The sequence below is a fragment of the Heterodontus francisci genome, chromosome 5 (assembly GCF_036365525.1).
Source record: "Heterodontus francisci isolate sHetFra1 chromosome 5, sHetFra1.hap1, whole genome shotgun sequence".
NCBI lineage: Eukaryota > Metazoa > Chordata > Chondrichthyes > Heterodontiformes > Heterodontidae > Heterodontus > Heterodontus francisci.
The window spans coordinates 116,741,230-116,753,647 of NC_090375.1; the positions used below are offsets into that span (position 1 = coordinate 116,741,230).

Here is a 12,418-nt window from a genome sequence, read left to right on the forward strand (position 1 = left end):
GGCCGAAGGGCCTGTTTCTGTGCTATATAACTCTATGACTCTAATTCTCCATATAATGAGAAGACATTTCTCAGATGTTCTTTAATTTGCTGGGTGCCCATCAGGGTCTGTTTCACTGACAGAGTTACTGATTTATGTGGTAGATCCATCTGTGACTGGCTGAAATGTAAAGGGATGGATCGGCAGCCTTACCAATCCTGGATACTGATCCGAGCGCTTCAAACCAATTTCAGTAATGGCAAGGATTTAATAATTTGACCCATAGTGGATGTGTAATCAGTTGAAAGAAAATGTTAGAGAGGAAACTGGGTGTCACAGTGGGGTCATACATGTACTTTCATTTCTGAGACTTGTATTTTAATGTGGCCCAGGACGATGGGATTAAAGTCTGCTTGATCTGCTGGTTGTAATGGCTCTTTCTATGTTAAATAGTTTGAGAAGCTTTAAGCGTGTTTCTTTGTGGGTACAGGACAGCACCAAGCAATGCATATTTTGACAATAATTGGAAATTGGCAACAATAAAATAGAAAGAAATCAAACCAATTTAATAGTGGGTGCTCTTCTGAAAGTGAGGTTAATATATATATATATATATAGTTGCAGCTAAATACTTTGTAGTGGCTGATTTGGAGTGGTATTGCTGGATGCTGAGGATGGCCCATCATCTCTGGTGGGAAATGTTGTGTTTCAGGGAGGGGTCCCTATTGATCTCTGCAAATATTGCTTACAAAGTTTGTAGAGAAATGTAAATAAAATCTTTTGTTCCTTAAGACTAGACTTGACTTCAGCTCACTTAGAACAACAAGTATTTATACCAGGAGTGAATTGCTGCTTTTTTTTAAAGTAGTAAGGTTTATTAGTAATAGTAATGTTTACTATCAAATAGATAGAGGAATGGCAGGGCAGCTCCGACCTCTCGAGTGCACATCCTATGCTATGCAGGAGCTCTGGGACGCTTCTTAGGTCCTGGATGACCATATGTGCAGGAAGTTTCATCAGTTTCAGCAGCTCAAACCCTGGGTTTTGGAGCTTGAGCAGCAGCTGGTGTCACTGCGGCACGTCTATGAGTTTGAGAGCTTCGTAAATAGCACGGTTATAGATGTGGTCACCCTGCAGCTTAAGGGTATGCAGGGAGAGAGGGAATGGGTGATCACCAACAGTCAAGAAGAAACAGGCAGGTAGTGCAGGAGACCCCTGAGTGCCTCCCTCTCTCCAACCAGTATTTCATTCTAAATACTGATGAAAGCGATGGCTCATGTGGGGAATGCAGTCAGAGCCAAGTCCATGGCACCATGGATGGCTCAGCTGTGCATGGGCGTGGGGAAGATTGGAAGAGCAATGGTGATAGAGATTCAATAGTTTAAGGAGGGGACGGGCATTTCTGTGGTCGCGGACGTGAATCCTGGATGGTGTGTTGCCTCCCTGGTGCCAGGGTCAACAATGTCACTGGCTGCAGAGCACCCTGAGGGGGGAGGGGGAGCAGCCAGCAGTTGTGGTCCACAGCTGTGTGAAAATAGATAAGTCCCCTGGGCCAGATGGGATTTATCCTAGGATTCTCTGGGAAGCCAGGGAGGCGATTGCAGAGCCTTTGTCCTTGATCTTTATGTCGTCATTGTCGACAGGAATAGTGCCGGAAGACTGGAGGATAGCAAATGTTGTCCCCTTGTTCAAGAAGGGGAGTAGAGACAGCCCTGGTAATTATAGACCTGTGAGCCTTACTTCGGTTGTGGGTAAAATGTTGGAAAAGGTTATAAGAGACAGGATTTATAATCATCTTGAAAAGAATAAGTTCATTAGCGATAGTCAGCAAGGTTTTGTGAAGGGTAGGTCGTGCCTCACAAACCTTATTGAGTTTTTCGAGAAGGTGACCAAACAGGTGGATGAGGGTAAAGCAGTGGATGTGGTGTATATGGATTTCAGTAAGGTATTTGATAAGGTTCCCCACGGTAGGCTATTGCAGAAAATACGGAAGTATGGGGTTGAAGGTGATTTAGAGCTTTGGATCAGAAATTGGCTAGCTGAAAGAAGACAGAGGGTGGTGGTTGATGGCAAATGTTCATCCTGGAGTTTAGTTACTAGTGGTGTACCGCAAGGATCTGTTTTGGGGCCACTGCTGTTTGTCATTTGTATAAATGACCTGGAAGAGGGTGTAGGAAGGTGGGTTAGTAAATTTGCGGATGACACGAAGGTTGGTGGAGTTGTGGATAGTGCCGAAGGATGTTGTAGGTTACAGAGGGACATAGATAGGCTGCAGAGCTGGGCTGAGAGATGGCAAATGGAGTTTAATGCGGAAAAGTGTGAGGTGATTCACTTTGGAAGGAGTAACAGGAATGCAGAGTACTGGGCTAATGGGAAGATTCTTGGTAGTGTAGATGAACAGAGAGATCTTGGTGTCCAGGTACATAAATCCCTGAAAGTTGCTGCCCAGGTTAATAGGGCTGTTAAAAAGGCATAAAGTGTGTTAGCTTTTATTAGTAGGGGGATCGAGTTTCGGAGCCACGAGGTCATGCTGCAGCTGTACAAAACTCTGGTGAGGCCGCACCTGGAGTATTGCGTGCAGTTCTGGTCACCGCATTATAGGAAGGATATGGAAGCTTTGGAAAGGGTGCAGAGGAGACTTACCAGGATGTTGCCTGGTATGGAGGGAAGGTCTTACGAGGAAAGGCTGAGGGACTTGAGGTTGTTTTCGTTGGAGAGAAGGAGGAGGAGAGGTGACTTAATAGAGACATATAAGATAATCAGAGGGTTAGATAGGGTGGATAGTGAGAGTCTTTTTCCTCGGATGGTGATGGCAAACACGAGGGGACATAGCTTTAAGTTGAGGGGTGATAGATATCGGACAGATGTTAGAGGTAGTTTCTTTACTCAGAGAGTAGTAGGGGCGTGGAACGCCCTGCCTGCAACAGTAGTAGACTCGCCAACTTTAAGGGCATTTAAGTGGTCATTGGATAGACATATGGATGAAAATGGAATAGTGTAGGTCAGATGGTTTCACAGGTCGGCGCAACATCGAGGGCCGAAGGGCCTGTACTGCGCTGTAATGTTCTAATTCTAATTCTAAATGCACCCTGTGCTATATATGATCAATAAAATAACAGCATATTGTTTCATATTGGTTCTTCACATTGTGATGTGTAATATGAGGAAATCAACTGATACATGGATCAATAAATGGATCGTACTGTGGAAATTCATGCAAGTGTGCAGGGCTTCATTGTAAAGGCTTGATATGGATACTGGGTGTCCAAGTTAGAAAATGATTCTATTTGCCAGCCTTGACATTTTCACATTGTTGTGAGGAAGACTCAACAAAAACAACATTTTACAAAATGTAGAGAACAGGATTTTCTAATACATTCTGTTATGTGAAAACTGCCTACTCTATTTACATAAATGAAACTCTTAATAGTTATTCGAAATATTTAAAAAATATTGCTGCGATGTTTGTTGATTTTAGATAATCTTCTTGAAATGTGCATTACCTGTTAGAAAATATTGTAGTTTATTCCAACTCAAATATGCTGTATGGTTTAATGTTAGACTTCAATATTTCTTAAGAACTAAGTTATTGCTGAAGTAATTACCTGCAGCATCCGCCAGAGTAAGATTTTTTTAAAGCAAATTAGTCGAACTTTAATAGAATGTTTGCGATATTTAGTGACATCGTAATTGCTTTCATGCAGGTTTATTTGTTTACATTTTTAGCAAAATTGTGGGTACACTCTAAAAGAATGTAAACATGTTTAAATACTATGTTGCTATTTATAATGACTAAAAAATTCTTATGCGGTAATAATATAAATACCCTGGCAATCTAAAAAGTAAACTGTGGAATCACACAGCTTTAAATAGTAGAATTAAAGATTCTCAAATGTGGTAAAACTTTCCCTTCATCATTTCAACCTCTTTGGTTCCAATTAGTAATCAAAAACAAGAGCAATATTTCTGCATCTTTTGGTTAAGAGTCAGTGAATCATTCACCAATATCTTGTACATAACCCCTTTGGTATTCATGTTCTTCAGATGAACTCCAAGAAATACTATTGAGAAGCAGGCTGAATATCGAACGTCTAGAAGGGGAAGTGAAAAAGCAAAGAAAGAGCATGAAAAGAAATCCCAAAGTTTTCTATAGGCATATGAATAGTAAAAGGGTGGTAACAGGAGGAGTGTGGCTGATTATGGACCAGAAAGGGGATTTACACATGGAGGCAGAGGGCATAGCTGAGGTATTAAATGAATACTTCGCATCTGTCTTCACCAAGGAAGAAGATGCAACTCAGGCAATGTTGAAAGAGGAGGTAAGTCAGACACTAGAGGGGTTTAAAATTGATAAAGAGGAAGTCTTAGGCTGTCTGTACTTAAAGTGGATAAAAAAATCAGGACCAGATGAGATGCATCCAAGGATACTGAAGGAAGTGCGGATGGAAATCGTAGAGGCACTGGCCATAGTTTTCCAGTTTCTTTAGACTTGGGGGTTGTGCCAGAGGACTGGAGAATTGCAAAAATTACATCCTTGTTCAAAAAGGGGTGTAAAGATGCCCAGCAACTACTGGCCAGTCAGTTTAACTTTGGTGATGGGAAAACTTCTAGAAAAAATAATTCGGGACAAAATCAATAGTCACATGGACAAATGAGAGATAATTAAGGAAAGCCAGCATGAATTTTTTAGTTTAACTAACTTGCTGGAGTTCTTTGAGGAGGTAACAGAGAGGGTTAATGAGAGCAATGCTGTTGATATGGTGTACATGGACTTTCAAAAGGTCTTTGATACAGTGCCACACAACAGACTTGTGTGCAAACGTGTAGAATAAAGAATAAAGGAATAAAGGCAACATGGATACAAAATTGGCTGAGTGACAGTAAACAAACAGTAGTGGTTAATGGATATTTTCAAGCTAGAGGAGGGTTTGTAGTGGAGTTTCCCAGGGATAATGTTGGACTTTGCTTTGCCTGATATACATTAATGACCTAGACCTTGGTGTACAGGGCACAGTTTCAAAGTTTTCAGATGATATGAAAATTGAAAGCATTGCAAACTGTGAGAAGGGTAGTGTAGAACTTCAAAAGGATATAGATAAGTTGGTGGAATGGGCAGGCAGGTGGCAGATGAAGTTCAACGCAGAGAAATGTGAAGTCATTAATTTTGGTAGGAAGAACATGGAGAGACAATATAAAATAAAGGGTGCAATTTTAAAGAGGGTGCAAGAGTAGAGGGACCTGGGTGTATATGTGCATAAGTCATTGAAGGTGGCAGGACAGGTTGAGAGCGCAGTTAATAAAGCAGACAGTATCCTGGGCTTTATTAATAGGGGTATAGAGTACAAGGGCAAGGAAGTTATATTGAACTTGTATAAGGCACTCATTTGGCCTCAGCTGGAGTATTGCGTCCAGTTCTGAGCACCGCACTTTAGGAAAGACGTTAGGTCACTGGAGACAGTACAGAAAAGATTCACGAGAATGGTTCCAGGTAGGAGGAATTTCAGTTATGAAGATAGATTGGAGAAGTTAGGACTGTTTTCTTTGGTGAAGAGAAGGCTGAGAGATGATTTGATAGAGGTATTCAAAATCATGAGGAGTCTGGACAGAGTTAGAGAGAGAGAAACTGTTCCCACTCGTGAAAGGATCGAGAACGAGAGGGCACAGATTTAAAGTATTTGGTAAGAGAAGCAAAAGCGACATGAGGAAAAACGTTTTCACACAGCGAGTGATTAAGGTCTGGAATGCGCTGCCTGATAACGTGATGGAGGCAGATTCAATTGAAGCATTCAAAAGGGAATTAAACAACTGTATGAAAAGGAAGAACGTGCGGAATATCCAGCCTCTGACCTGCTTTTGTAGCCACAGTATTTATATGGCTGGTCCAGTTCAGTTTCTGGTTAATAGTAACCCCAAGGATGTTGATAGTGGGGGATTCAGTGATGGTACTGCCATTGATCATCAAGAGGAGAAGATTAGATACTATCCTGTTGGACGTGGTCATTGCCTGGCACTTGTGTGGTGTGAATGTAACTTGCCACTCATCAGCCCAAGCCTGGATGTTGTCCATGTCTTGCAGTATGCTCCTCAGTATCTGAGGAGTCGTGAATTGTACTGAACATTGTGCAATCATCAGTGAACATCCCCATTTCTGACTTTATGATGGAGGGAATATCATTGATGAAGCAGCTGAAGATGGTTGGGCCCAGGACACTGCCCTGAGAAACTCCTGCAGCGATATCCTAGGGTTGAAATCATTGGCCTCTAACAACTGCAACCATCTTCCTTTGTATTGGGTATGACTCTGAACAGTGAAGAGTTTTCCCCCTGATCTCATTGACTTCAGACTTTCTTGATGTCACACACAATCAAATGCTGCATTGATGTCAAGGACAGTCACTCACACCTCACCTCTAGAATTCAGATCTTTTGTCCATGATTGGACCAAGAGTATGATGAGGTCTGAAGCAGTGTTGCCCTGGGGAATCTACAATATTGCTTTTGTGACAGTTGTTGAGGGAAAAGTTGAAGCACTTTAAATATATACTGCATGGACCAAAGCACTATTCAAATTCATCTATTGAGCACCTCGATAGAACTCATGCTAACTCTTAAGTTGCCGAATAATCCATTGGGCTTAATGGGCATATTGGGCAGAATTCTGGAGTAGCCCGAGAACACTCTCGGCTATGCTGAAAAGCAATCGTAGGATGTAAAAGGCGCAGGCCAAAGCATCACCTGCCTCTTCCCAAAATTTGAATTTGGGCTGCACTTAGATAGAACCATTACATCTTACATCCAAGTATAAGTCTGAAATTTAACAGCAAGACTTGTTAAAAGATGAAGGAATTTCAGGAAGTACTTAGAAAGTATGGCACAGAAGAGTAATCAGCGTATCAGATTAAAAGCCCACAATAACACAATCCAGAGAAGAGTAATCAATAGGAAAGTAATAAATACTAAACTGCTAATTAGAGTGTATAAATTGCAAGTGAACATTTGCTAGTAGAAAGAGTAATATTTTCTTTCATTTGACAGGGTGTCAGGCTTTACTATCGACTCCATAGTCTCTTTACTCCTGTGATCAAGTAAGTAAAATCAAGTATTATTTCAATTTATCGTGTTAGTTTGAACAGAGTTGTAATAAAACTTGCCATATGGTAGTACACAATCGCCATTTCACTGACTTGCTGCCTTTTTTAGAGCTCGTCCCATAAATCTTTTTATTTCTTGAAACATTTCTGTTAATGAATCACATGAAGGTTGAATTCTGGTACAGGTTAGCTGTTTATCCAAAACACATTAAACTTTTGCACATACATGAAACCAGGGACCCTAGAATTCTATGAACTTCAAGGCAAATTTTTGCAGCAAAAGAATACAAGTCTGTCCAGGATTTGGGATATCTTGATCCAAACATAATATATTTTTAAAATGCCCCCAACATAAGAAATATGACAAATGTTTTAAATAGCATAAGAAACAATGCTGAACTGGTAATTGTTGTTTGGAAAATTGGACATGTTAAACTATTTACTTTGCCTTGGATACCTGTAATTGAGCTTTCCCCTGTTTACAGTCACCAATGTGTGTCAACATCTAGTTGATCACCTGGCTAGGTGAAAAGTCAGGCGAGACAGGTAGTGGAGTGTTTCTGGCCATCAGCTCAAATCCTACCATGGCACTTGGGAAAGTGAACTCAATAAATGTGGTAATTTATGGACTAGTGCCAGAAATGTATTCTCTATAGCTGCTGGATTGTTATGAAAACCTAACTGGTTTACTAATGAAGGGAATCTGTCACCTGTACCAGGCATACATGTGACATAAACGTGATTGACTCTTAATGCCCTCTGACATGGCCTAACAAGCCACTTATTATAAAAGAACTGCAACAAAACTCGATTCATAAGACAAATATTGGACAGCCCTATGTAACTCCAGTGTAAAAACACTGTCAATCACATCACTGCTGTGGTTCAAGGAGAAGGTTCACCACTAACCTCTCAGGGCAATTAGGGCTGGGCAATAAATGTAACCAATTTTAAAAATGTGGCACTTAAATATTAAACTGGTGTTTGTTTTTGTTTAAAGTGCATAGCAGAACAGACTGGAAGAACAAAATGGGCTGCTTCTTTCCCATGTTCCTATATTCCTGAGATGATGAGTGGAGCCTAATTATTATAACTTTTCGCAAAAACTTTTCCCATTAAAAATTAAAGTTCCTAATTATAGTATTATACATCTTGTATGTTTAAATGCTGACAAGTCCAATTCTTGCTGTTGATACTAGTTGGTGTTACATTTAATAACAAATGTTTATCTCAAATGATGGGGAAGCTTCACTACAGATTAAACAAACAAGGGCATATATGTTTTTAGAGCTGCAAATGAGAAAAAACTTACTACCCTAATTTGCTGCCAAAATAGTGGTGAGCTTAATGATGCTCGTCATTATTTACACACAACTGCTACAGCAACTTCAGGTGAGGGCAGATCCATGATTAAATGTGGAAATGCAAACATTGCTCTCAGAGTTCCAGTGGTCTGCCAGTAGCTACTCAAAAACGGCATCTCTCTATCTGGTTTACCGTTGATATGCATTGAGTGGCATGAAGCTGCTGTGTTTGCGTGATAAATATGAACTAAACTCACCACAGAAAGTTAAATCTTGTCTATTTCAATCTAAGTTCCCTTTCACTGACATGATTAGTGTTAATTACTGAAAACAAACTCCCTGGTACTGAAAATGAACTCTTACAAGGGTGGAGTCTCATTCCTTCAGCTTTTGATTGTTGTTGGAGATTTTAAAATTGTGAATTTTAATTTTTTTTTACTTTTCCTTTTCTGTCTTTTTTCCTCCCTGTCTTAATCCAAATTTCCCCCCTCTGTATGTTTGCTTTCTGGACCTGATTTGGCATTGAATTTACCCAATCTAATTTGCACTTCTTTCATAGTCCTTGCACTGCTAATTTTCTCAATCCTTCAATCTGATTGGTTAAGGAAATGCATAATTGTTTGCATTCTTCACTCTGATCTCAGGTGCCTGGTTTACCTCTCTGCAAATTTATTAGCGCTCACTTTCAGCTACTTGCCACACAAAAATTTTAAAACCTAAACGTGCAGATGCCAGTCTAACTAAAGACAGGTGCCAACAGATTCACTGGATAATAGACCACTGTCAGTGTTAGCCATACTATGAAAGGTGGGCCTTAGCTTACTGCCCTCACTAAACCCTACCGCACCCCTCAAACCTTCAATGAGAGGTGCGATGACCTGCTGATCCGAACCATAGTTCTGACCCCCGGGTTATTACATATAAAGATGGGAGCCCTGGCCTCTGCTGGGGAGTTGTTGCAACTAGCCTCAAGGCCTGCCACAGTGCAAGGGAGAAGACCAGTGAACTGTCTTTGTAAAATTACAAATTATCTCAAGAATGTGGCATTGCACTTATGGATGCTGTGCTCTGAGAGTGCTTGCGCCGGTCCCTCTTCAGTTTATGCCCTGGTGTTCCATCTGACATTCCCTGAATGCTGGGGCCTTAAAATAGTTGCAGCATTACCATCTGGTGTTACTAGAGAGCAAATGATGGGAAACACAATAGATGCCCTGTTTTCTCATTTGCACATCTTCACGATGCACCAACCTAGATATGGGTAGGTGCTGTTTTCCCTGAAAGGACAGGGCACTGTAGTCAAGGTGAGGCATCCCAAAATTTCATCCCTGCCTGCTCCTGGGTATGCAAGGCAAAAAGGCTAAGCAGGCCGTAATTTGTATATATCAGCACTTTAAACATCTTGAATAAAGAGCCCCTATTAGGGACTCACAAGATGCTTTCAGAAATTCTGCAAAACAAACTAATTAAGTAACTGTATGAAAATTATTAAACTGCAAATTAACGCAGCTTAGAACATTGCCAACTAACTCCATTAGTATTGGTACCTCAGTCATTGGTGCCAATGCAGTTACGGTAGTGAAAGCTGTTTGAAGAAGGGTAAAAAGACAGAGGAGATGACAAAGACAAAATTCTGTGCCAGTTCCACAGTCAAAATCACTGAGTGCTTGAGGCCCGGCAAGTAACTGACTATTACATATGTTGTGTGCTTTGTGATAATATAGAAGCAATCTCAGGCTACACAGCAGCAATGGTAGGAGATTTTTGCATGATAACCCAAAGTTAATCAGTATACCCTCCTCCGCACCCCCCCACCCCCCCCCCCCAACGGCAGTGATCGGCAATGTTCCCTGAAAAGGTCTGCTTACAGCACTAGCCTGATTTTCAGTGCATATATTATTTCAATTATTGTTTGAATTTCTTTCCATAATGTTTGCAATATTTCCATTGAATTTGAACATTTTTCATACACAAATTTCACCCCAGAAGACAATCAAGATGTGAAGCTGTTTTCTTTTTGTATTTATTCTTTGTTGCACAAATGACACTAGACTGTGAAGAAAACTATGCTACAAGCAAAGTGGAGATTTATGCCATGGAATGCATTCCTGTTAGTGAATTGTTCTTTTCAAAAATACAATACAGTATCCTCAGGTGACTGTGCAAACAAGGATTACAAGCCCCAAAATTCAGCTCCATAGCACCGCTGGTTTGGCGCTATGGGAGCTGGTGAAAGAAAAAATGGAGGGGTGGGGGAATCTGTCTCCTACAGCCTCTGGCACAGCCTGTGCCAATTACCATGCTGTGGAGGGCAATAGTGTTGGAAGCATGCAGATTGGACAGACTGTGACGTCAGTTAGCATCCAGTGCTGATTTGGAACCCATTTGGACTTCGCTGTTTGTGTTAACATGTTCTCTCAAGCATGCATAACTGAACATGCATTCAGCTGCATGAGGGACCCCCACTATCGCTATTGAAAGGCTTCATGAACTAACTTTTAGGTGATTTTGACTATCTACTTGCTGCTGCAGAGTTAGTGGAAGTACTGTTTTGTTGGAGAAGTTAACTGAAGTTCTTGCAGTCAGAAAGGAGTGATGCCAGACTTTTGAAAGAAGTGATGTACTTTGTAAGGGCCTCTGAGTATACCACTTACGCCCAGTCATGGGAGCTATAGTTGCAGTTCTTCTTGGGCTGGAGCATGACAGGGAGATGGAACAGAGGCAGCAAAGAGGAGGAGCTGTTCCCAGAGGGAGGAGGAGGAGGGCTTTCAGTAGGAGGCCTTAGCTACTTAAAGTCTTCAGAGGGCAACTCTCCTATCTGTACCTCAGCCAGGCGCAGTGTGTTTGGTGACTATGCTTCTCCAAGGAGGTCATCACAGAAATTCAAGCTCACTGTGGCCCTCAGTTTCGATGCCAATGAATCCTTCCAGGCTGGAACTGGCGACATTGCCAACGTGTTTCAGATTGACGTCGATCGCTGCATCTGGGAGGTCTCTGAGGCCCTGTATGCCAGGTGATGGAACTTCATTGTCTTCTGGCTAAGCAGCAAGAGGAGAGGGCATGTGGCTTTGCCAAGATAGTAGACATCCCAGTGGTGCAGGGAGCCATTGACTGCATGCATATCTCTGTATCTCAATGGGGAGATATTCTGTAACCACAAAGGATTCTACTCCCTGAACGTGCAGTTGGTTTGTGACTACACTCCCAATCTCCTGACAGCAGTCATGATGCTTTCATCCTGCGTTAGTCAGCTGTTCCAGCAATCCTCGAGCCACCATGTCAGAGGGTGGCTGTTCAGCAACAAGACATACCTGCTGTACACATGGCTGGTGACACCACTCCACCACCCAGCTACACGTGGACAACATTACTACAATCACAGCCATGCTGCCAACTAGGAACATTGTGGAGCAGACCACTGGTGTCCTAAAGCAATGGTTCTGCTGCCTGGAGCACTCTGGCGAAGCCCTCCAGTATTCACAGTTGCATGCATCCTATTCTTGCTCACCTGCTGGCGTCCACCACAACCTGTCCATCGTAGCCACATCAGGAAGAGGAGGAGGAGAAAGGGAGGTGACAGTTGGGGCAGCATCGCTCTGGACAGGCTGTCCGTGAGCATATCATCAGACTCTGGTTCCTCTGAAAAAAATCCTGATCACCATTGCTCCAACCTTCTCCTAGGACTAGCACGGCATCCTGAAATAAAAAGACTACAAAACAACCATTCCATATGACCTTATCCTATGAGACTTCCAATAATATGTACAAAACGCAACAATTCACCCATGTGCTTTCCTCTGTCTTGCCTTTGCCTGGTCTAGTGCTCCTACACAGTGGCTGGTTGGTGGAAGGCTGCTAACTTTCAATGGGGGAATCTGCAGATGCAGATGTCCTTGCAGGACACCATAATGCAGCTCCAGGACTTGGAGGCCTGGCTTTGAACTGCACCACCTCTGCAAGGGCTGGTTAGCTGAGAAGCAACAGCAGGGTACTGGCAGAGTGACAGTGGTGGGTGCAGGTTCATGCATCACAGCGCCACTTAGTAAT

At 42.0% G+C, this 12,418-nt stretch overlaps 1 protein-coding gene across 3 annotated transcripts in view; it reads left to right on the forward strand.

Annotated features, from left to right (window-relative positions):
• The window catches only part of prex2 (phosphatidylinositol-3,4,5-trisphosphate-dependent Rac exchange factor 2), a 638,971-nt gene that overhangs the window by 247,852 nt on the left and 378,701 nt on the right, over positions 1–12,418 (forward strand). For all 3 annotated transcript variants that reach the window (XM_068030918.1, XM_068030919.1, XM_068030920.1), the window contains exon 13: positions 7,015–7,064. In XM_068030918.1, coding sequence (XP_067887019.1) covers positions 7,015–7,064 — 50 coding nt within the window. The remainder of the gene's footprint in view (positions 1–7,014; positions 7,065–12,418) is intronic.